General features: G+C 42.7%; 1 protein-coding gene across 5 annotated transcripts in view; it reads right to left on the bottom strand.

Moving 5' to 3' along the window:
• The window catches only part of AIG1 (androgen induced 1), a 258,208-nt gene that overhangs the window by 8,286 nt on the left and 223,947 nt on the right, over window positions 1-25,975 (bottom strand). For 3 of the 5 annotated variants that reach the window (XM_060419759.1, XM_004011386.4, XM_012183018.4), the window contains exon 4: window positions 25,824-25,939. The exons of the other annotated variants lie outside the window; for them this stretch is intronic. In XM_060419759.1, the coding sequence (XP_060275742.1) occupies window positions 25,824-25,939 (116 nt within the window). The remainder of the gene's footprint in view (window positions 1-25,823; window positions 25,940-25,975) is intronic. 5 annotated transcript variants of the gene reach the window in all.

Below are 25,975 nucleotides of genomic sequence, written 5' to 3'. Positions count from 1 at the left end.
TCTAGGAAGGTAGCAAAGAAATATTACTCCTTCAATGCATAAAGTAGAGATACATATATATATATATATATATATATATATATATATATATATATTCAGAAAACGAAGATCATGGCGTCTGGTCCCATCACTTCATGGGAAATAGATGGGGAAACAGTGGAAACAGTGGCTGACTTTATTTTCGGGGGCTCCAAAATCACTGCAGATGGTGATTGCAGCCATGAAATTAAAAGATGCTTACTCCTTGGAAGAAAAGTTATGACCAACCTAGACAGCATATTGAAAAGCAGAGACATTACTTTGCCAACAAAGGTCTGTCTAGTCAAGGCTATGGTTTTTCCAGTGGTCATGTATGGATGTGAGAGTTGGACTGTGAAGAAAGCTGAGTGCCAAAGAATTGATGCTTTTAAACTATGGTGTTGGAGAAGACTCTTGAGAGTCCCTTGGACTGCAAGGAGATCCAACCAGTCCATTCTGAAGGAGATCAGCCCTGGGATTTCTTTGGAAGGACTGATGCTAAAGCTGAAACTCCAGTACTTTGGCCATCTCATGCGCAGAGTTGACTCATTGGAAAAGACTCTGATGATGGGAGGGACTGGGGGCAGGAGGAGAAGGGGACGACAGAGGATGAGATGGCTGGATGGCATCACTGACTCGATGGATGTGAGTCTGAGTGAACTCCAGGAGCTGGTGATGGACAGGGAGGCCTGGCGTGCTGTGATTCATGGGGTCGCGAAGAGTCGGACGTGACTGAGCGACTGAACTGAACTGAACTGACACACACTGAACGTCAATAGATATAGTCTATCTGTGGTATTAAAGTTTCATAGGCTCAGAAATTCCACTCTGAGGTATATATCTAAAAGAACTGAAGCAGGACACAAACAGATATTTGTATATCAACGTTCACAGCAGCATTATTCAAAATAGTCAAGAGGTGGAAACATCCCAAGTGTCCATCAGCAGATTAATGGGTGAATAAAATGTTGTATATACACACACAATGGAATATTACTCAGCTACAAAGGGGGATACAATTTTGATGCATGCTACAACACGGATAAACCATGAAAACATAATGCTAACTGAAATAAGCCAGACACAGAAGGGCACATATTGTATGATTTCATTTACACGAGATACTAGAATAAGCAAATTTGTAGAGATGGAATGTATGATAGAGGTTACCAGGGACTAGGCAGGATGTGGAATAGGGAGTATTATATATGGTACCCCCATGGACTGCTGCCCGCCAATCTCCTCTGTCCATGGAATTCTCTAGGCAAGCATACTGGAGTGGGTTGCTATTCCCTTCTGCAGGGGATCTTCACAAACCAGGGATCAAAACCATGTCTCCTGCATTGCAGGCAGATTCTTTACTGTCTGAGCCACCAGGGAAGCCCGTCGTCCTCATCTACTGATGTAAAAATCAAGAGTTTTTGGAGTAAAATGAGGATGTGTCAGAAGTGATGATGGAAATGCAAAGTTCTCCAGTTAGGGAAGTGGAGAGCTATTCTGAGAATGGTGCTCTGATATGGAAGCCACTTTATTTTATTTAACCATTCCATGAGGTAGACTCATCCCCTTTTTACAAACAAAGGAACAGAAACTGGATTAAACAACTTGTCTTTAAAAATGGCAAAGCCAGGAAAGGAATGTACATCTGATTTCTTTTCTCCTGCATAGACTTGCTTCCCTGTATGAGATATTCAAAACTGTCTCCAAAGGAAGAGAAGGTTTTCTTTTTTTTAAACTTGTTTTGACTTAGTAGGTATCATACTATCTCAGATATAAAAGTCCTGTTATGCGGGGCTTCACCTGAATTGGTGTGAATGATGCAGACACTTGTCTTAACAGGTTGTGGGCTTTCACCATTTGTTTCCTTGATATAATCAGGGCTCATTTTTTTCTGCACAAAAACGACTCATGATCTTGCTCATCTGTTGGTGGAGAGTTCTCAGTTCTTGGTTGACTTTCCATTTCTATCTCACTTTAAGGCCTTCCTGTCTTAGCGACCAAACAGCTTCTGCTTAAGGTAATGATGCCAATTTGAATTTTAGTCTAAACAAACGGATGACCATAGTTTGTGTGTGTGTGCACGTGTGTGAGTGACTGTGTGCCTGTGCATACATATATATGCATACGCTGTAATATTACAAGACTGGGATTGACTATTAAATGTCCCTCCAATTTCATTCACTTGAATGTATAATTAAGATGAATGCCTCCTATTTGAGCTGTGTTGAACACCAGGAATACAGAAGCAAAATGAGGCAAAGGTGATTCTTGTCCCCATGCAGTACAGTCTGTTGAGGAATAGAGATACTCAAGGAAAAATGACAAGTGTAGTCAGAATTAGGATAAGTGGAGGAGTGTGACGGGTGCCCAGGGATCATTCTCTACTTTTTTTTGGACCTTACAGTTACTTTTTTTCTCTTATGTACTCACCTTTCTTTCAAACCAATTTTTTCATAGCTGATGAATATGTGCAAACGCTTTCCATTCAAACAATCAAAAAGTTTTCATCGGCTTCATAAATACTGCTCTGTATCTTTCCATCTTGTCAAAGACAATTTTCTCCACTGCGGTTACATTCACTGACTCCCAGCTCTGTGCTTTGCACTCTTCTTTCATCAAGTCTGGCTTCTTTTCTTGATACTCCACCAAAATATACTGGCTCTTTGACCTCAATTTCTCCTCTATGCTCTCTATGTTTCTGACTGCTCTTCTTGGTTTCCTTTCTAAGTTCACCCTTTACTCCAGCCATTCAATGTTGAATTTCCTTAAGGATTGGTTTTTAAACCTTCCTCTCATATTATGTCTTCTTGGCTGATGAGTTTTTTCATGTTCATTGCTGCATGTCTACTACCTATACAGATGCTCCACAAATCTATGCAGCCTGGAACAGGTTTCTCCTCTGTTCTGGAACAGTTTATCAAACAGTCCTCAAAACATCTCATTTTACATATCTTAAAATTACCTCAAAGTCGATTTAGCTACAGCCAAAGTCATGCTTTCTTTCCCAGCAAACCTGGTCCTTCTCTGATATTCCCGTCTGTGAATGGCACTATCACCATTCAGTTTTGTAACTCAAGCCTGGGGGTCATCTTTGCTGTGTCCATCTCTTTCATCACATATAGTCAGTCCATTACCTTGTCTTGACAGGTAATCTCACACATCTCTCTATTATATCTCCATGAGCAACATCTGAATTTGTGTTGTGCTCATCTCTGTCTGGAGTGGTGTAATAGTTTTAATTTGTCTCCACATGTACTTTTGTCTCCTTCCAATTTATCCTCACAATTGCCATAGTGAGTGTTTCACACCAGAAATCTGAACACAATGCATTCCTGCTTCAAACACATCAATGGCCTTCCAGTGTGTATGTTTTTTAAGACTTCAGTTTTTAACGAAGTCTAGAGTGCCCTTCATTGAGTTGGCTTCTACCTGTCTTATACCCCACCTCCTACCCTGCTTCTCTTACACTGGCTTTCATTTGGTTCCTTGGTTTTACCACATTCCCTCATGCCAAGTGGATTTACATGTGCTTCTATTTCTGTCTACTGTGTTAGTTATCTGCCCCTTAGACTCATTGTTATATTTCTCCTCTATATCTTATCTCAACTATTCTAACTAACTAGCCATCATGCAGGAAAGTTTTCCTTGCTCTACTAGAATAGGTCAGATTTTATTCATTCTTATAGAACCATGAATCTCTTTTAAGCTCTTCTTTTATTAGTACTTAGATCTGCATATCTTTATTTGCATAACATTTCTTCCCCTCTAGCACATCTGAGTGAAGTGAGGGACTGTTTCTATTGCTTCATATCATTGCCTCCTCAGCACTTACCATAATGCCTGACACATGGTTGGAGAAGGAATAACTGAAAAATGTAGCACTGAAGCTGTGATGGGAAGGATGAGTTAGCTGAACAAAGATGGGAGACAAGAACTTTCTAGACAAATGGAACAGTATGTTCAAAGTCATGAAGACAAGAGAGAATTCACAGATGTTCAAGAAGAAACCATTCTTATTGAAATCAAAAAAGGGGGCATGAAGGGCAGGCAGTTGCCAAACTGTGGGTGGTATTTTAAGCCAAGGTTAAGAATTGTAGACTCTGTCCTAGTGTGGACAACAGGAAGTCTTTGAAGGGTATTAAATAAATGTGAAACAGATCAGATTAACCTGGAAACCAATTGTATCAGAAATGGTGGTCGCCAGAATTGGAGTGGTAGCATTGGGAATGAAAATTAGTAGATTTAAGAGCTATTTAGACCAGTGTCCATCAAAAATGGTAGGTCATAAGCAATTGCATGCTGTATATGGTCAGGAGAGCAAGTACTTTAGGATGTTTGCAAGCTTGTCAGTTGGTGGCCTAAATTCAACCATGGTGGGAGTATTTATACTGAAAATTGTCAAATGCTATGCATCAGGGTCCCCTTTGCTCACCTCCAGAAGAGCTGGTTGTTAAACACTTGCCAGTAACCCACTAGTAACAACAGAAGAAAACATAACAGAAAATATTAGAAAGCTGGGCATATAATGACGATGGAAATTGCTTTGTGAAACTTCTGTTCCACTTGTGCGTGTATGTGTGTGTGTGTCTACGCTGAGTGTGTGCTTCTGCATGCTGGTTGGGTCATGATGCAGAAGATGTTTCATTTGTTTACAGTAAGATTAGTTTGAGAGGCACTGATATTGGGAATAGAATTAAGAGAACTTGATGATGGATTGGATTTAGGCAATGAGGGAACTGAAATGAGTTAAGAATTAATCATAAATTCCTGGCTTGATTAACTGGGTGGAGAGTACTGCCATTCCCGGAGATAGGGAATGCTGTCAGGGAGCTGGTTTGAGAGGATAGTGAGTTCAGTTTGGATATGCTGAGTCTGAGGCATCTGTAAGATATTCAAGTGGAGATATCCTGAAGGCAGTTACAGGGGTTTGGACTGCAGAGAAAGGACTGATGTGGCAATACAGATATTGGGTTCATTGGCAAAAAGATGGTGGTTGAGGCCATCAGAACAGATTAAGGCAGAGTACACAGTATGATGGAAATAAGTCCATAAAAGGGTTCTGAAAAGGATCAGGATTTAAGGGGTAGTTTGAGGAGGATGTGGCTAAAAAGGATACCAAAAACAAGTAAGCTAGAGACATGGAAGAAACACAGAAGCATAATGTCTTGAAGTCAATGGACAAGTGGTTCTAGAGTAGTTATTGTTCAGTTGCTAAGTCGTGTCCAATTCTTTGTGACCCCATGGACTGCAGCATGCCAGGCTTCCCTGTCCTTGACTATCTCCTGGAGCTTGCTCAAACTCATGTCCATTGAGTAGGTGATGCCATCCAACTATCTTAGTCTCTGTCACCTCCTCCTCCTGCCCTCAATCTTTCTCAGCAACAGGATCTTTCTAATGGGTTTCCTCTTTGCATCAGGTGGCCAAAGTATTGGAACTTCAGCATCAGTTCTTCCAATGAATATTCAGGGTTGATTTCCTTTAGGATTGACCAGGTCTATCTCCTTGCTGTCCAAGGGACTCTCAAGAGTCTTTTCCAACCCACGGTCCGAAAGCATCAATGCTTCAGCACTCAGCCTTCTTTGGAGAAGGAAATGGCAACCCACTCCAGTATTCTTGCCTGAAAAACCCTGAGAGGGTCAAGAAGCAGAGATACCCACCTGAGCAGTTTAGCTCCTAGCCTGTACGCCAGCACTCCCTGAGTGCTCTGAAGACTAAGATACAATGGATGGGAACAGCTGGTAATATGCTCAGAACCGAAAAAAATAACCCCACTTTGAAATCTCTGCATAAATCTTTTTTCTTTTTTTTCCCCCATTGACTATAAAAGCAACTCAAGTTCAGTGTAGAAAATATGTGAGACACAGACATTTTGCAAGAAGTAAGATAAATCAGTTTTGGTGAAGCTTTATCCCCTGGAGATGGAAGTGCAACCCATTCCAGGATTCTTGCCTGGGAAATCCCATGGACAGAGAAGCCTGGCGGGCTACAGTCCATGGGGTCACAAAGAGCTGGACGCGACTTAGAGATTGAACAACAACAACAGTAACACAAGACTGAGTCTCTTAAAAAACTCAGAAAGTGAATTTTACAACTTCTCCCAAGGAGAGAAAAGCCACTGCAGGGATAAAGTAATAAACACTTCCTTCAGAGAAGCTTTTGACTTACCCCTTAAGAAAGAGTCACATCACATGTGCAGCTGGCCTGTTGGAATTTACGACTGCTCTGCAGGCAATGAGCATGCACCCCAAGGTGGGGTGAGACAAAGGATGTGCATCAGCTTTTTGCCCAGTGGGTTTCTGTGCCTCTCATGTGATACCTCCAACCTGATGCTTCTGAAGGACTTTTCAAGGGTAGTTTTGACCTTTGGCTCAACTGCTGACTTTAGACCTAGCCCTCTCTTTAGACCTAACTATCTCATATGAGGGTCATTCTAAAGGCCCTTTGGATATCTCCTGAGTATTGACTGCATGGAGACTGGCTCCTGCTACATTTCTGAGAATCTAGATTTCTGAAGTGTTTTGGAGTTTGTGTACTCATTTATCCAACAAAGATTTCTTGAGTCTCTACTGTGTGCCAGGTGGAATGAGCAGTCATGATGGTGCAAAGGTGTGCCCTTGACGAGATCAGTGTGGAATGGGTGCCGAATTTCCCACTGAAAAGGCTGTAGGTTCCAGAGAAAATGACAAAGGACATTTGTTTAGGTGAGAACAGGGCTCTGAAAATGGGACTCAAAACACTCTCCTTGGTGATGTGTATGAGAATTCATGCATCAATTCACAGGCAAATGCCAAATGGAGGCATCTCATTCCAGCAGCACGGAAACATCCTCTAACTCAGTTAGCAGAGAGAATTTTAGATGCTAGAGATATAATTAGACAGTTCTTCATTTACTGTGGGTTTAAAAGAGCATCCTTAAGACAGTCTTTTAAGGTAAAATCAAAATTTAAGATTCATCAAAGTCTTTTCAATTTTCTCATCAGAGCTAGCCTAAATTTACAGGATGTATCTCTACATGGGGCTTCCCTGGTGGCTCAAGGGTAAAGAATCTGTCTGACAATGCAGAAGCTGTGGGTTCAATCCCTGGGTGGGGAAGATCCCCTGGAGAAGGGAATGGCAACCCACTCCAGTATTGTTGCCTGGAGAATCCCAAGGATAAAGCAGCCTGATGGGCTATAGTCCATGGGGCTGCAAGAGAATCAGACATGACTGAATGACTAAACAACAACAATCTCTACATGGGGCAAGCTTCATGGGTGCAGTCACACGGGGTCCTGTGCTCAGAAGGGCCTCACAGTGGGCTTAAGGCTCTGCTGTCACCATCTTGAAATTCATAATAATTTTTGAACAAGGAGCTCCATGTTTCTATTTTGTTCTGGGCCCCACAAATTATATAGCAGATCCTGTCTATGCAGTTGCGTTATCAATGTGCATGTGTGCTAAGTTGCTTCAGTGGTGTCCAACTCTTTGCCACCCTATGGACTATGGACTGGGTGGACTTTGCCACCCAGACTCCTCTGTCCATGGGATTCTCCAGTCAAGAATACTGGAGTGAGTTGTCATATCCTCCTCCAGGGCATCTTCCTGACCGAGGGATTAATTCCGCATCTCGTGTCTCCTGCACTGGCAGGCTGGTTCTTCACCACTAGCACCATCTGGGAAGCCCTGTGTCATCTATACTGCAGACCAACACCCAGTTCATCCACATGGTAGTTAGGTCACCTTGGATACTACTGACAGTATTGCTTCCTTTAGCGATGTAGTCATCAGATAACATAAAGTTCTCAGAACAGTCAACTTAGGTTAGACAAAAAAGCAAGCAAACAAAACAAACAAGAAAGCTTTCCACTGCTTCTCTTTAGGCAGAGATGTATAATATTTTCCTGTACTTCTCATACACAAAGATGTTTTCAAGGTTACTTAGTCCCTCCACCCATCTCTAGGGAAAGAGGCAAATTGTGCTTGCCTCCCAAAATGAATCCCTATAATGAGGTAATGAGAGGGTGTGCTTTCTTCCTGATTTAAAACGACAAATATCAGAGTAATTTATCCACAAAGGCAGGCCAATAATCTACTTCAGAATATTCCTCCCACACACAGGTCCTGGCACACGTGTAAACTGGTTTCAAATGACTGGCTTCCTCTGGGTCCCACATGGTATAGCCTACCTGGTCTTATGCTGATGTTTCCCTGAAGAGAACTCAATGTGAATTTCTCTTAATGAAATTCATGAGTGGTTTTGCTTAAGTTTAATCATGTGGACCTTCTCAAAGCATCAAGGTGCCAAGTTGACACGTTTCTGAACACGGTAGGGAACATGTGTTTTCTTCTGGAGGGAGGCAGGGAGTGTGATCAGCAAGGGATTGTTGTGGCCCAAGCAATCATCAGAATTGGCTGCGGGAGTAAGAAACTTGTGCATTTGAACTGCTGCCTCTGGACAAGGAGGAGGAAGAACATCCTAAATCCCACAACCAAAAAGCATAGGTTTCCAGGTTTTGCAAAAGTGATCTCTAGGGTCTCTCTAGCACATTTCATCCATCTCCTTTTACTAGATGCTTGTTATTAGGATTACAGACAATGTTCGGGTTATCCCTGCCATGATTACGTCTTCTTTAATCCCATGACCTCCTTGGACTGCCAATCTCTCTAACTGCCAACTTTCTTTAATAAACAGCAAAACTTCCAGACATTTCTTTTTCCCTAAAGAATATCTTTTTACATTTCTTCTATGTCAGGTTTGCAGACAATAAATTCCCTTAGCTTTTTTTTTTTTTTTTTGGTCTGAAAAATTTTTTATTCTTCCTTTAATGTTTGAAGGATAATTTTGCTGGATAAAGAATTCTAGGTTGATGGTTTATCCTTTCAACAGTTTGTAAACTAAAATAACTCTAAATGAAGCAATAGAAACCATAGATAGGACTTCCCTGGTGGTCCAGTGGTTAAAATCCACCAGCCAATGCAGGGGACATGGGTTCGATCCCTAGTCTGGGAAGATGCCACATGCCTCGGAGCAACTAAACCTGTGCACCACAACTACTGAGCCTGCGCTCTAGAGTCCCAGAGCCACATCTACTGAGCGCGTGCAACTAGAACCAGTGAGCTGCAACAAGGGAAGCCACTGCCCTGAGAAGCCCGAGCACCACAGCTCGAGAGCAGCCCCTGCTCTTTGCAGCCAGAGAAAGCCTATGCGCAGCAGTGAAGACCCAGCACAGTCAAAAATAAATAAATCTGAAAAAGAAACTATAGATAAATGGACACTGACCACAAAACTTCTTCTATTACAAGACCTTAATTGCCTGCCCCAGCTGCTGCTTCTTCTGGTATTCAGTGAGTTCCCCAGTTTCCAGTCCTGCTGACTTTGACTCTCTCCCTTGAACTCACTCTGGTCTGTCCATTGGGAAAGCCCACACCTCTTCTATCATCCATCCAACTTTAAAGGTCAAAGGATGCCTCCCAACAACTTCAAGCTGGAAATCTTCAGTCCTTGATTGAGTTTAAACTTCTTCTATCTCGATCCTGGGTCCTTTCCATTTCTGTCTTACCAGCCACACTCTTATTTCCTAGTAATTCCGGTTCTCAATCTATCTCACTGAAGTTTTCTCTTTGAAGTATTTTAAAATATATTTAATATACAACATAATTTTAATGCCTCCGTGTATGTTACATTTACATGAGCCATTTATGATGAAGACGAGAACTACAAGGGAAAGTCTTACAATGCACTGTGGAGACTTCATGGATTGAAGCAGATAAAACTGAAGCACTGAAGTCTTACCAGTTCCTAAACGTTTTTGGATCTCCTAGCTTCTGGGAAGAAGAAAAGTAAATTAAATTAGAAGTTACAGTTTTTACTCTCTCCTGAGTGGCAGAAATGATGTTTGAGGAGGACTGAAAAGAAAAATAGATGGGGAAACAGTGGAAACAGTGTCAGACTTTTTTTGGAGGGGGGGGGCTCCAAAATCACTGCTGATGGTGACTGCAGCCATGAAATTAAAATACGCTCACTCCTTGGAAGAAAAGTTATGACCAACCTATATAGCAGTTTGAAAAGCAGAGACATTACTTTGCCAACAAAGGTCCGTCTAGTCAAGGCTATGGTTTTTCCTGTGGTCATGTATGGATGTGAGAGTTGGACTGTGAAGAAGGCTGAGTGCCGAAGAATTGATGCTTTTGAAGTGTCATGTTGGAGAAGACTCTTGAGAGTCCCTTGGACTGCAAGGAGATCCAACCAGTCCATTCTCAAGGAGATCAGCCCTGGGATTTCTTTGGAAGGAATGATGCTAAAGCTGAAACTCCAGTACTTTGGCCACCTCATGTGCAGAGTTGACTCATTGGAAAAGACTCTGATGCTGGGAGGGATTGGGGGCAGGAGGAGAAGGGGACGACAGAGGATGAGATGGCTGGATGGCATCACTGACTCGATGGATGTGAGTCTGAGCGAACTCCGGGAGTTGGTGATGGACAGGGAGGCCTGGCGTGCTGCAATTCATGGGGTCGCAAAGAGTCAGACACTACTGAGTGACTGAACTGAACTGAATAGAAAAATAATCATAAGGCATAGTAAATTCTGCTTGAATGACTGAGGACCAGTTGACTTCTCTGGGGGTCTCTGTTAGAACAAGCCAGGCTGCCTCACAGAGCTCCCTTGCTGCTGTGAGCTCCAATAACTGATTCACAACCAATGGAATGACACTTCCCAGTAACAGCTATTTTTCAACAACAGAGACAATGGGAAAATCCAGGTGTTGAGTCCCTATGAAGATGAATACCTACACAAATGCAGCAAAAATCTAAAAGCAATTTTCTTTCCTCAGTGTTACGCTTTGTATGTTAAAAGTTAATTTTTTCATGTTTATTCCAATTTCCAACACAACATTTTCATGATGGAAGATTCAACCTAATAGTGAGGGTATCAGTACAGATATATGTCAGTGCAGTATACTTTTTAATGAAAAATTTGGGGGAATTAAAAGATAATTGCTTTAAAAAAAAAGTTGATTTTTTTTCTTCCCTAGTTTCACACTGTACTCTTTTTAGGCACAATCAGGAACTTGTTTCTTGTAAGATTCAGTGATGACTATCCTAGTCATCACTTAAGCTCTATTTGTCTCTAGAGCAATGATATGTGGCCACTGAAGGTCGTTAATAGGACAAAGTCCCGCTTCTTTGACAGCTCCTTAAAAGAAACCCTGAGTGGATGGCATGTCCTCCTTGGGTATCACACCCAAAGACCAGCTTCCTGCTCTGCCAGTATTATCAATATTCTATTTCTTTTCATTAAGCAGTGACACAGTGAGTTTCTGGTTACTGTCTATATTACAAATGGGAATAACAAAAGAAGGACTGCTACCATGGAAACCCACCTGATGGCCTTTGTGGTGAGCTCCTTGCTACTTGAATACAAGCAAAAGCCACACAATAAAAGGCTGATCAACATTAGGCATAGAGCGTCTATGCAACAGCACTGATTATTAACTTTAATGAATGCCTTGAACATTGCAATCCAAGGCAGCATTATTCTTGTCCAACCTCATTATTAGAAAAGCACAGGGGAACCTGCATTAAGATATACTTTGGATTGCAAAGCAAGAGTCAATTTAAGGCCATCTCCCACTATTTGTCTCTTGCAAAAAACAAGCTACATAGTTTAAAGATGCACGCACGCAGAAATAAACTATTAAAAGCAAACTAAGAAGCTGGATTGTTGCCAGCTATATTTCAATAGATCAATCTCACTTAATTTATATGTGTCAGATACTGCTTCCTCTACGCAGTGCCTTCCTCAAAGGAAATTAATTCAAAGGCTCTGAGCATACAGTGTTTTAAATGCAGCTATAATTTATATGGGTAGATAATTTTTTTTTTAAGTTCAAGATTTCTTTCTAGTTCATATTTATTATTTTTGGCTGTACTTGGTCTTTTTTTGCTTCATGCAGGCTTTCTCTAGTGGCAGCAAGTGGGGGCTACTCTCTAGCTGTGATGCATGGAAGTCTCGTTGTTGTGGCTTCTCTTGTAGTGGAGCACAGGTTTTAGGTGAGCGGGCTTTAGCAACTACAGCATGCAGGCCCTAGAGCTTGGGCTCAGTAGTTGTCACACATGCCCAGCCGCCCCGAGGCCTGTAGAATTCTCCCAGAACAGGGATCGAACCTGCGTCACCCACACTGGCAGGTGGACTCCCAACCACTGGACAACCAGGGAAATCCTTGGGGAGATATTTCAAAGATGAGTTTATTTTGCTAAGTTCAGGGAACCCCTATTAACTCAATATGCTAGTAAATTTTTTTTATTTTCCATTACTGAAAAAAAAATTAATATCTTGGGGGGAGTATACATAGTGAAGGGCTTCCCAGGTGGCAGGCACAGTGCTAAAGAATCCGCCTGCCAATGGAGAAGACGCAAGAGACACAGGTTTGATCCCTGGGTTGGGAAGATCTCCTGGAGTAGGAAATGGCAACCCACTTCAGTATTCTTGCCTGAAGAATTCCATGGACAAAGAAGCCTGGTGGGCTACAGTCCAGGGGTCACAAAGAGTTGGACGTGACTAAGTGACCGTGTGTGAGCATAATAGTGAAAGTTTAACTGAGTTAACCAAAGGAATACAAAGTTTGAGTTAACAGAATTGATGGTAGTTGTGCGGGAGCATATCACTAGCAGTTTTCTTTTTTAGTTTTTATTTGGCCGCACTGCACAGCTGGCCTGATCTTAGGTCCTCTATCAGGGACTTTCCTGGGCCCACGGCAGTGAAAGCACTGAGTCCTAACCACTAGATCGCCAGGGAATTCCCAGTTTTCTTTCTTTTGAAAAAAGCACTTTCACTCACTCCAATATCAATTAAAGTATAGTACTCTAATGCTAGATTACATTTGAAATCCCAGCTAGTTTCCTATTCTTTTTACCTGTTTCCACCAGAGAGAATAGCTTCTTGCCACTTTTGATTTATATTCTAGAAACCTTTATTCAAAAATGGAATACCAAATGTGGATAGGAAGAAAATGGGAGAATCAATGGGCTAATACTGCTAGAAAATTTATTTTCAGCTTTGATGGAAGGCTGGTTCAGAAACAGAAATAAATATTCATCACTCTAGTTCTCACTTACTAAGAGAGTGAAAATTTATCTCTGAGGAATTGCAACCACCAATGTGTTGGAAAGACAGGCACATTACTATCCTGCTCAGATTCTCAGCCTCTTTGACCCTCATGGGTTCATGGTTTTGCACTATGCATCACTCATTCATTCATTTATTCCTTCAAAATGTACTGAGCCTTGATTAGGCACATGTATTGTCTCAGGCACTGGGGAATCACACGGAGAATGTCCTAGTAGTTACTGCCCATCAGCTTGGCAGGGATGGAGGGAAGGGACTGCAGAGCAGCACAATGAGTGCTTTGATGGGTGACTGGGGGATGCTATGGGAGAACTGGAAAGGGCTGGAAAGTGGCACCCTAGAGTATCAGGGATGGCTTCCTGGAGGAAGTGATGTCTGATCTGAGACTCAAAGATATACTTCTGTGTCAATCTTCTATCTTCTGAATTTTATAACATTGTAATCTGTTTATTAAAAATTTTTAAAAAAGATAGAATGGATGAGCGAGTGAAGCCTGGAAGAAAATGGTCCCTAGGGAGAGAATGCTGTGAATCCCAGAGGTGAGAGAGACCAAGGGAGGTTCATGGAACTACAAAAGATTACTAGAGCTGGTGTGTGCAGTTCCAGAGAAGAGGCAGAATTCATGTTCAAAGAGTTTTGTAAGCCATAAGATTACACGCCCCCGCGGAATTATTTTTGGTCTCAAAGGGGCCCTCTCTGTGGCCTGATATCTTTCAGCTTCTCTGTTACCTCTTTTCCCTTTAACTATGTGTACATTATACCTTTAAACTTCCATCTTCAGCCCAAAAAGTGGAAACAATCCAAAGATGTCCATCAACTGACGCATGGAGAAATGAACTGTGGTATACCCAGACAATGACATGTTATTTGGCAATAGAAATGGCTGAAGTATCAATTCATACTACAATATGGATGAACCTTGAAATCATGATGATAAGTGAAAGAAGCCAGAATAAAAAGCCACACACTGTATGATTCTATTTACATGAAATATCCAGAACAGGCAATGCATATAGACGAAAAGTGGATGAGCCCCTTCCAGGGGCTGGGGGACGAGTGACTGCTTGAAGGTGCAGGGATTCTTTTGGGGGTGATAAAAATGTTCTGGAATTAGGATAATGCTTGAACAACTTTGTGTATATTTTTAAAACCACTGAATTGTACACTTTAAAAGGGTGAATGCTATGATATACAAGTTATATCTCTCTCTAAAAAAAAAACCAAGGTAGAGGTATAGATGAAACAAGTTTGGCAATATATTGATAACTGTTGGTGCTAAGTGAGGGATAAGGGGGTATATTTGCTGTTGCTTAGTCGCTAAGTTGTGTCCTACTCATTTTTTGACCCCATGGACTGTAGCCCACCCTACCCTTCCCCCAGGCTCCTCTGTCCATGGGATTTCCCAGGCAAGAATACTTGAATGCATTGCCATTTCCTTCTCTAGGGGAATCATCCTGACCCAGGGATTGAACCCAATTTCCTGCACTGCAGTCGGATTATTTACCGCTGTGCCACGAGGGAAGCCCCACATATTATATTAGTCTTTCTTAAAAAAAAAAAACAACAAAAACAAAAAACCCTTTCCATGTCACCCATCTTCCTCCTTGCAGTTAGGCAATTTTTTTGTCACAGAGAAATCAGAAACCAAGGGCTAACTTAACTTGTAGTCACCAAACCTTAACATTTGCTTACAGCCTTTCCTCATTCATTCATTTCTGAGTTTGATAAATGCTTTGTGCAAACATCCACAAATATGGAAATTAACAGAAGAGGACTAGCTCCCACCCTTAGGATATCCCCATTAGGAAGGAAAGCCAGACATGTAAGGAGGTATTCCAAATAAGCAAGAAGCAGGAAGAAGAACAAGAGCAGACCTAAATTATATGGGAATCAGGGAAGACCTCTTGGAAGAAGTAATGTTTAAGATAAAAAATCGGGGGTAGAAGTTCAGTAGGTATCTATGTTTAGTTTACTTTAGTATCTCTGGTTGGAGATATTGTGCAACCAAGGGAGGCAAGGGTTAATACGTCTATGGAAGGGAGTTGGCCCGATCTGACGGTTCTTCAGCCAACTGACAATTTTTCTTGAGCTGTTCATCCCTCCGGGGCCTGATCAGATCTAAACAGAACCTTAATGACAATTTCTGGATTTCTCTAGAGGCTGGCAAGAATTTATGAATGAACTGTGACTTCTTTCTCCCAGTCTTCCATTACAGCTAAGAACCAGAGCTAATTCCAGCCTTCAGACTCCATTTTCTTTCGTATCCAATGTTTTTCCAGCAGAATATCACGGGGCTAAATTACTCACTCTAGTCGCAAAACGATTTGTATTTGTACCTGCAAATTTATGCGTTGTTTTAATTTACGTAAGATTTTTGTACGTAATTCTCAGCTTTCAAGGATGACTTAGACATCCTGTTTTTCTACTCTCAGGTGAGAATATCATGGCCCAAGGATACGTCATGGCTGAAGGAAAAATAAAAGTGCTACCAAAAAAGAAAAAAAAAAATCCCCCCCCAAATTGGAAACAAAAACAAACTACTGAAGAGTTTTAAACAGGAGGATTGGCAGGATCAGATTTGCATTTTAAAATAATCTCTGGCCAAGAAGCAGAAAGTGGACAAGGAGGCAGCTGAAGAAAGCTTGTTCAGAGGGCTTGAGAGTGAGGGAGCGAGGAGCTGAATGGGGCTGCCAAGGAGGCCGAGAAGGAGAAGCCAAAGACAGCCTGGCATCTTAGGAAACTGACAAATCAATCGATCCGACAACCAACCAACCAAACAAAAATCCAACTGAGAAAACAATGTTGCAGAGACGCAAAATAAAAGCAGTTTTGGTAGGGAGAGGAGAGGTAGTAATTGGAGCTGGGAAAATGTCAATGGCTCCAGGTGCACTGACTTGTCATGGCCTGACTGTGATTTGCTCTTTCTTGCCTCTAGACTGTCTCCTTGCTCTTCAGGGGACTCCCTTACCTGGGACCTTCTCATGGCTAATTTTTATTCACCCTTCTCAAGGGCCAGAAGCCTTCCATGAACCTGTAAGTTTGGGATAGGGTATGTTCCTGTGGGGGCTTCCCAGGTGGTCCAAGTGGTAAAGAACTCTCCTGCCAATGCAGGAGATACAAGAAATGTAGTTTTGATCCCTGGGTCAGGAAGATCCCCTGAAGGAGGAAATGACAACCCACTCCAGTATTCTTGCCTGGAGAATCCCATGGACAGAGGAGACTGGTCTCTGGTGGGCTACGGTCCATAGGATCACAAAGAGGCAGACACGACTGAAGTGACTCAGCACACATCCACACAGGCATGTTCCTCCGGACTGTGAGAGCCTCCTATATTTCTTCTATGAGAGCCCTTGTGAACTGCAGGGCAACTGCTTTTAAGATTTTTTTTTTTTAAGGAGAACTATTTCTTAGAAATCTTGATTGAATTTGTTACAATATTGCTTCTGTTGTTTATGTTCTGGTTTTCTGGCTGAGAGGTGTGTGAGATTTTAACTCCCTAACCAGAGAGTGAACCTGAACTCCCTGCATTGGAAGGCGAAGTCTGAACCACTGGACCACCAGGGAAGTCCCAGGTAATTGCTTTTTAATTTTCCTCTATCCTCTAACAAACCATAAACTCCTGAAGGCAGAGCTGAGATTTATACACTGCTCACCTCCTACACTTAACACTGTGCCTGACACATGGGAGGGAAATACTTGTCTGTGAGAGCTAAGGAGCTTCTTCCCAAATCAACACGGACCTGATGCTTTCAGAATAGAGAAGTAAAATATGATCATAATAATCAAGATAGTTCCTTCTCTTACTTTGAAAATTATTAAGCAAATAGGTCTACCTTAATGTATAAAGACACAGTTTAGAACGGCTGTTTTCAGCAAATTTGGAAAACTCAGCAGTGGCCACAGGACTAGAAAAGGACAGTTTTCACTCCAATCCCAAAGAAGGGCAATGCCAAAGAACGTTCAAACCACCACACAATTGCACTCATTTCTAACAAGATAATGCTCAGTCCTTCAAGCTAGGCTTCAACAGTACGTGAACCAAGAACTTCCAGACGTACAAGTTGGATTCAGGAAATGCAGAGGAACCAGAGATCAAATTGCCAACATCCGCTGGATCATAGAAAAGCAAGGGATTTCTAGAAAAACATCTACTTCTGCTTCATTGACTATGTTAAAGCCTTTGACTGTGTGGTTCATAACAAACTGCTAAAGAAAACTTTTAAAGAGATGGAAATACCGGACCACCTTATCTGCCTCCTGAGAAATCTGTATACAGGTAAGGAAGCAACAGTTAGAACCGGATATGGAAAAACAGATTGGTTCCAAATTGGGAAAGGAGTACATCAAGGCTGTATACTGTCACCTTGCTTATTTAACTTATATGCAGAATATATCATGAGAAATGCTGGGCTGGATGAAGCTCAAGCTGGAATCAAGGCTGCCAGGAGAAATATCAATAACTTCAGATACACAGATGACACCACCCTTATGGCAGAAAGCAAAGAGGAACTAAAGAGATTCTTGATGAAGGTGAAAGAGGAGAGTGGAAAAGCTGAGTTAAAATTCAACAGTCAAAAAATGAATATCATGGCATCTAGTCCCATCACTCCATGGCAAATAGATAGGGAAAATATGGAAACAGTAACAGGTTTTATTTTCTTGGGCTCCAAAACATTGCAGACGGTGACTGTAGTCATGAAATTAAAAGACGCTTGCTCCCTGGAAGAAAAGCTATGACCAACCTAGAGTCATTACTTTGCCAACAAAGATCCATATAGTCAAAGCTATGATTTTTCCAGTATGGATAGGAGAATTGGACCATAAAGAAGGTTGAGCACTAAAGAATTGAGGCTTTTGAACTGTGGTGTTGAGAGTCCCCTGGACAGCAAGGAGATCAAACCAGTCAATCCTAAAGGAAATCAGTCCTGAATATTCATTGGAAGGACTGATGTTGAAGCTGAAACTCCAATGCTGATGCGAAGAACTGACTCACTGGAAAAGACCCTGATGCTGAGAAAGATTGAAGGCAGGAGGTGAAGGGGACGACAGAGTATGAGACGGTTGGATGGCATCACCAACTTGATGGACATGGGTTTGAGTAAGCTCTAGGAGTTGGTGATGGACAGGGTATCTGGTGTGCTCCAGTCCATGTGGTTGCAAAGTGTTGGACATGACTGAGTGACTCACCTGAACTGAACAGAGAGATCCATGACAGATAAGTAGGATCTGAAACTAATATTTATGGAAGACATAACTGAGGGAAGGGTGGGGTTGGATAGGGGTATGGGGAGGTGAAAGCTTTGAAGCTGAAAGGAGAGTATTACCCTTGACAACTGGTGTGAAGATCACCATGGCTAGAGCTAAGCAAAGGTGAAAGAGAAGGAGGATGAAGATACAGAGGTCGGTGGAATCAAACAACGTAGGTCCCCTAAGCCATGTAAAGGAATTTTGGAATTTATCCGTAGACACAATGGGAAGTCATCCACATTCTCTGAGCAATTGAGTGGCATGATCATATGTGGTTTTACAGAAGAACTGAGGGATCCTATATAGAGATGAGTTAGAGGTGAAGAAATGCCAGCTCTTTGCAGTAGCTTAGGAGAGAGATAACTGCAGCTTGGACCATGATGTTGGCAATGGAGAGGGATCAAAGTGTAAGTATTCTAAAAGCACTTTGGAGGCACAGAAGCCAAAAACTGGTGGATGATTCTTTGTAGTGGGTCCAAGAGAGATGGGCTGAGGAGGTTTCATAGTTTTGGGGCATGAAACACTGAGTGGGTGGCAATGCTCAGGGGATAAAGACTTGGGGGTGTGATTGGGAAAGCACATGAATTAGGTTTGTGGCTGCTAAAGGGGAGAGGCTTGTGAGCAAACATCAAGAGGGAGCTCTGAGCTGGAGATCTGAGACAGTGGCTGCAAAAATGGTGTGCGAGATAAGTTGATTCAGTCGTGTCAGGCTTCCCTGGTGGCTCAGATTGTAAAGAATCTGCCTGCAATGCAGGAGACCCAGGTTCATTCCTGGGTCAGGAAGATCCCTTGAGAAAGGAATGGCAACCCAGTCCATTATTCTTGCCTGGAGAATCCCATGGACAAAGGTCCTGGCGAGCTATGGTCCATGGGGTTGCAAAGAGCCGGACACGACTGAGTGACTAACTATGTACACTAACGATGGGTTTACCTATTGATAAGAGGTGGTTTAAAAAAAAAGAGAGGGAGACCAGGACTTCTCTAGTGGTACAGTGGTTAAGAATTCTGCTTGCAATGCAGGGTACACAGGTTCAATTCCTGGTTGGAGAGCTAGATCCCACATGCCTCAGAGCAAGTAAGCCTGCGTGTTGCAACTACAGAGCCAGGGCACCCTGCACAATGCAACTAGAGAGTCCTTGCGCCTCAATGAAAGGCCCTGTGTCCCACAACTAAGACCCGAGGCAGCCAAATAAATAAATATTTTCAAAAAGGAGGACCTCCATTACAAGAGTAGATCTCAAGTTAGGTATTCTTGCCATGAAAAAAAAAATTAAATAATACATAAAAAGAGAAGAAGACATGAGTTTCAAAGGACTCCAGCACTGGGTAGAGTGGGAAGAGCCAGTCAGTGATGCTGAGAGAGCAGGGAGGAAATTAGGGTGGTTGTTACATCAGCTAAGTCAGGGAGGAGGGTGATTCAGGAAGTGGGGGGATAGTTTAGTATCAGAACTGCTGACATGTCAGTTGAGAAGAGGTCTATAAAGCATCCAGTGGATTTATCAAAACAGAAGTTCTTGGTGACATTCGCAAAGGTTTAACCAAAGTGATGAAGCTTAAATCACACTGGAGTGGCTTATAATCCCATTCACATAGTATACTCTGTGTTAGATACTGACCTATAGGCTTCACATGTACTAAAAATTAATCTTCCTTTAGTCATCACAGCAACCTTATGAGGTAGGTACGCTTCTTATACCATTTTACAGATGAGGACATGAAGACACAGGGAGGTCATGTGATTTGCTCAAGGTCATATGAGAGAAGTGGAATCCAGGCTCAGGCAGCCTGCCTCAAAAACTCCATTCTCCTGACGGTTCCCCTGTCCTGTCCGCTAAGTGTGTAAATGGGGGTAGAGACAGTGTAGACAACTCTTTGGTTGGATAGCTTGACTGACTCAATGGACATGAACTGGGGCAAACTCCAGGAGATGGTGAGGGACGGGGGGCCTGGTGTGCTGCGGTCCATGGGGTCGCCGAGAACTGGACACAACTTGGTGACTGATCAACAACAACAGACAACTCTTTGGAGAAACTGGGCTGTGAGTAGGGAGACAGTTCAGTTCATTCAGCCGCTCAGTTGTGTCTGACTCTCTGTGACCCCATGGACTGCAACACGTCAGACCTCCCTGTCCATCACCAACTCCCGGAGCCCACCCAAACTCATGTCCATCGAGTTGGTGATGCCATCCAACTGTCTCATCCTCTGTCATCCCCTTCTCCTCCTGCCTTCAATCTTTCCCAGAATCAGGGTCTTTTCAAATGAATCAGCTCTTCGCATCAGGTGGCCAAAGTATCGGAGTTTCAGCTTCAGCATCAGTCCTTCCAGTGATAGTACAGTAGCCAAGTATAAAAGGGGGTGGGCCAATAATAATAATTTTTCTTTTTTTTTAGGGTGGAGAAAAGGACAGGAGTCTGTTCAAGTATTGATGGGAAGGCTCTGGTAGTGAGGCTGGAGTTACAGGAGAGTGAAGTGATGGAGGAAGGGTAGAGAGCTGGGAGGGGATGGAGCCAGAGTACAGAGAGATGGGCTACCAGTTAGAAGCTGTGGAAACGCTTCCCCCACTGGCACAGAAGACACAGGACAAGGAGGGTACAGCAAGGATGTCTGCAGGAAGAACTCAAGAATTCCTGTTCAAAGTTTTTTACATTCTGTGTGAAGTTAAAGACCCGGCCATCTGCATAGAGAGGAAAGGGCAGAGTGAGAGGGAGGTGGAGGGGGATGGGCAGAGCAGGCTGGAGAAATACAAAGGAAACTTGCCAACAGCATCAAATGGTGATTCTGGAAGACGGCGGGGGAAAAGAAGTCGTATTGGTTGGGATGGAGGGTAAGGATGTTGAGGAGTGTGGGAAGGGTCATGACCACATAAAATGGTCTTGGTGAGTGGCCTGCTTAATACATATGGAGAATTCTAGCTCTTCATGTGACCCAGGATGTCTGAGAACCAGCTGTTGGGGGTAAGAGAAGATGAAACTCAGAATAACAAACACTAAACACTGGGAACTGAGATGGATAATACACAGAAGCCTGTTCTGTCCAGATGCTGATCTAAAACTCTGATCCTACCAGGACCCAAATGGACATTGGAGGCACCCTGTGCAAGCCACACTCTCACACAGCAAGTCCTCAACAGCCTACATAGACTTCTCCTTAGAGGATAAGAAAACAGTAACTACCGCTACACGAGGTGTTCGTAAAAAACAAATAGATGAGAATAATGGGAGAGTAATGACGTTTTCAATTCTCAGGGGAAAAGCAGAGCTTGGGAAATACTTTAGTACATGAAACATAAGAAATTTTCAGAACACTCTTTGGCATTCTTAATAGAAGGAGACATAAACCCCACCAGGTGGGCCCAAAATTCTTAACAAGAGCAGAGAATAAAATGAAAATAAGGATGGTGGGGAAAAGAGGAAGAGAGAGAAATGAAAACTTTCTATCAAGACTCAGACACTCAGGACTTTAGTCAACTGGGAGAAAGGAAAGATACTATCATTTCTGGAATGACCAGTGTGCTCATTTATTTCTAATGGGAGAGAACATGCAGGCAATATCTCCTACCTTAAACGAGATAAAAGTGAGGCTAAGAGAGGATAAGTAATTTGCTCAAAGCTCCTAAGAAGAGGGGATCTGAACAAGGACTGCAAGGATCCGGACCTCCACCTCTCAGAGTAGCATGACAAGTTAATGAGGGAAAAAACATGCAGAAAGGGGCTGAGTTCAGGCTCCCTAAGGACTGAGTATCCTTGGTATAAACACAGAACAACAACAATGGGTAGCGGACTGAGGGCCAGTCGCGGGGCAGGCACTTCGTACCCAGCGGCCTTAATGACCAGACACGGCTGCTTCTGATGTACTGCTGCAGAACTAAAGGAAAACTAAAGACCCACTGAATTCCTTCACCCATAGAGTTACTCCTCACACAGTCAGAGAGAGCGGAGAGTAGGGTTCCCGTATAGACTCTGCAGCTACACCCCAGTGCTTGTACTTATAGCTGATCCCTCAAGAACATGGATTTGAACTTCAATGGTTCATTTGTTTATTTAGACACAGATTTTTTTTTTTTTTTTTCCTGGCTGTGCTGGGTCTTTGTAGCGGTTCCTTGGCATCCCCAGTTGCAGCGGGCAGGCTTTGTTGCCTTGTGGCACGTGGGATCTTAGCTCCCCAGTTGGGAACATGCACCCCCTATACTGGAAGGCAGATGCTTAGCCACTGGACAATTAGATAAGCCCCCAGTTTTTCTTTTCAATATTCACAACGGTACCCGAGATTGGTGTATGATCTGAAATTGGGTGAATCTACGGATGTGGAATCTCAGGTACAAAGGTACTGCAGGTACAGGACAGCCATGTATATGGAGCTGGCTGTACAGTTATACTCAGATTTACCATTGCAGAGAGGGTTGGCACCCCTAGTCCACATTGTTCAGGGTCAGCAGTAGGTCTGGCAACAACAGAAAACAGTCTCTTTTCCTTGGGTAAGCCATATCATCTCTCTCAAGTTTGGTTTCCTAATCTGTAAAATGAGCCAGATAGTGCTTATCTCAGAGGGTTATTTGGGGAACTAAATATGATAATACTTTAAACTGCTTGGCACAGCAGTCAAAATAATGGCATTCATTACATTTCCTGATAATTACAGCTGCATTAGAAACCAAAGGGACTTTTGGTGCTGTGTCCTGCATAAGGGAAAAGGGATGATTTTATTCATTAGGGGGAAATTTCAGTGCGGTGCAGAGAAATGCATGGAGGAGTGATGGTGGAGGTGAGGTGTGAAAAGAAGGAGTGAAGAGCCCACCATCAATGGTCAGGGGATGTCTCTGTCCCAGACTTCCGGGTAAGTGGAAAGACAGGTGGAGATGGGCACGGGAAGGGTCTGGGATGACTTCAGATGCTAAGCTTGGGTTAGAGTGAGATGGAGGCTAGGAAATGGAGTCACTGAGCATGGGTACTCAGTGGACTCCAGTCCATGAGGGAAAGCTCCAATACCCCCTCGCTTTCTCAACTCTCGAGATCCAAATCTAGAAAGACTGCAGATTCAGATGGGGAGGGAGACTTGTTGAGAATGAGCAGCAAGACAGAATCAGAGCCGAGCAGACAGGGAGGCTGGCCAGGAGCCTCGGAGGTATAGCTTCAGCTCAGCCACACAGAGGACTGTCAGGGAGATCTGCTTTATAATTAGCGTGTGACAAGAAGAATGCTTTCTTATATTTTGGCATAAGGCTCTGGAATGTCCAGTTATAACCCTGGTATGCTGTCAGAAGATTTCATATCCTAAACCTTTTGCTTCTGTGTCACTGGTATGTCGTGTCTGAGACAGTCTGGAAAGGAGCAAAAGCCAGTACCTTCTGCGATAACAATTAAAATTCTTGGATTTATATAATGTGATATGATGTGAGGGGCATTGTTTAGCTCTTGGCACAGCTATGAATGCCTAAGGCAGAACACCAAAGGAAAAAGTTGACTCTGAGAACATTCTCAGAACATATCTGGAAGAGTTTGCTGGTTAATGCAGATACGTGTCCAAACAAGCACTGGTTTGCTCAGGAAAGACGCATAGCTGGCAAGTCTCCCTTGGCATGCAGAGCGTGAGTAATGCTTCATTTTAATGAGGGATCTTGGGGGTCTATAATAAAGACTATGTGGTATTTCCCATGTGTCTCTTTGGAACGTGGACTGATTGTACCCGTGGTAGAAGAAAAGCCATCAGAAAGTATGTAGTTCCTAAAACCTCTGGGGTGCTACAAGATCCACATAATTTAATGGCATCTAAATGAATTCACAGAAATACACCCAGCATTCCCAGAGTAAAAATCTCTTACCATAGGTAAGTAAATATGAATGCAAAGTAATGAGACTGTTGGCAGGGGAGGGGAGATGGGAAGGGATATGAACTAAAGCTATAGGCAGTTCCACATGAACTGTAAACATCGTAACATCTCTGAATAACTCTTAGCTTTCCTACCTGACTCTTCTGAAAGATAAGATGACCTGGATGGGTGGGATCGGGGTGGGTGGGAGGGAGGTCAAAGCAGGAGGGAATGTAACTATATGTATAGCTGATTCACTTCATTATGCAGCAGAGACTAATAAAACATTGTAAAGTAATTATACTCCAATTAAAAAAAAAGTCATCTGAACATCAAGTTCCTATATATAAAGCACATGCCTTCATTTTTAAGACATTATTTCAGAGTCACACTTTAACCTGTGAGTCCAGATCATTTGAACTTTTTCTTTCAGAGAAAGCCAATACTTAATGTTTTGGTTGGAAACAAAACCAACCTAAAATGTGACTAGGAAAACAAACGATTCCCAGTCCTTCTGAACAGTGACTGGTCAATGAAGTGGCAGATAGAGCATGACCACATGTTTGTTCTAGGGTCTACTGTCTGGATGTCCCCTTAGATCCAGCCATAGGGTGCGCATGACTTCCCAACAGCAAAGCCTCTTTTGGTTCAGATTCGGAGCCTTATTCAGGCAAAGTATGTGAAATACTGTACTGAGCTTTATTTAATATTTCTGGACTGGCTGGAGCAAAATGCTCCATGAGGACTGGACCTCCCAAAGTGCTCCAGGATTCTGGTGGGATTAAGTACAGTTCTGGGGTGTTTGGAAGAACATGATTCAGTCCCAAAAGTTTACAGGAGGGGATGATGACCCAGAACTCAGCACCTGAGAGTCCCAAGAGACAGAAGTGCTAGGGGCAGAGACCTCTTCGGCATAGGCTAATATATTAAAGAGGACTTGGAATTATACAGAGAAATAAGAAAGTCTCTATCTTAAATAATTTTGAAATGTTAACACATGGTTAGAACTGAAATTAAAGTGAAATAAATTCATCAGGCAAAAAGTCTTCTATCAGATAAATGTGGCCACCTCCCACTCGGGATTTATTCACGCCCAGTAGACCAAGTGGAGATTTCCTGTCATTTGTTTTACCCCAGTTTTTCCAAACAAAGCCATTAAATGCATGCTCTAGGTGACAGTCAGGCTTTAAACTGACTCAGGAAAATGGACATTTTCACTTGTTTCACTTAGAGGGTGGAAGTCACTCCCGGAAGAGGTCATTCCTTCTGTCCTCATTTGCATTCGCTGCAACTCCCTCACTCCCAACAAAAGCAACAATAACAACAACAACAAAAAACCCCCAAGCAAAAAAAGCAATACAACTGAGGTCCAAGAAAAACATTTAGTTTGAAAAAGAGTTGAAAAATGCAGCCTTGGAAGAAGCACTGCTTACATGGGATTGTTCAACAAATTCCTGTTGTGTGAGGTTTGGCATATACTTTCTAAAAATATAAGCATCTGGGGAAATGAGACAAAGCCCAGGTCTTGGACCAAATGAGGCACACAGTGTGAATCTGTTAGTGATTATATCCATAATGAAATATGTGCCCAAATTTAGCAGCACAAAATCTAATACAATACGAAAGCCCAGCAGGCACCATCCTTACCATAATATATAGCCAACAGAGAAGGTACATATGGCGGCCAGTCCGCTGCTCCTGCTGGGATACGCATGGTGTGATGTCCTCATCTCAATTAATATAAAGGGCAAAACCGTTGTGTGCTGAAAAAGAACAGAGACCAGGTGACACAGGTTCTT

The sequence above is a fragment of the Ovis aries genome, chromosome 8, assembly GCF_016772045.2.
Source record: "Ovis aries strain OAR_USU_Benz2616 breed Rambouillet chromosome 8, ARS-UI_Ramb_v3.0, whole genome shotgun sequence".
Taxonomy (NCBI): domain Eukaryota; kingdom Metazoa; phylum Chordata; class Mammalia; order Artiodactyla; family Bovidae; genus Ovis; species Ovis aries.
The sequence above is the reverse complement of the archived record's forward strand: the minus strand, read 5'-3'. Positions and strand labels throughout refer to the sequence as shown.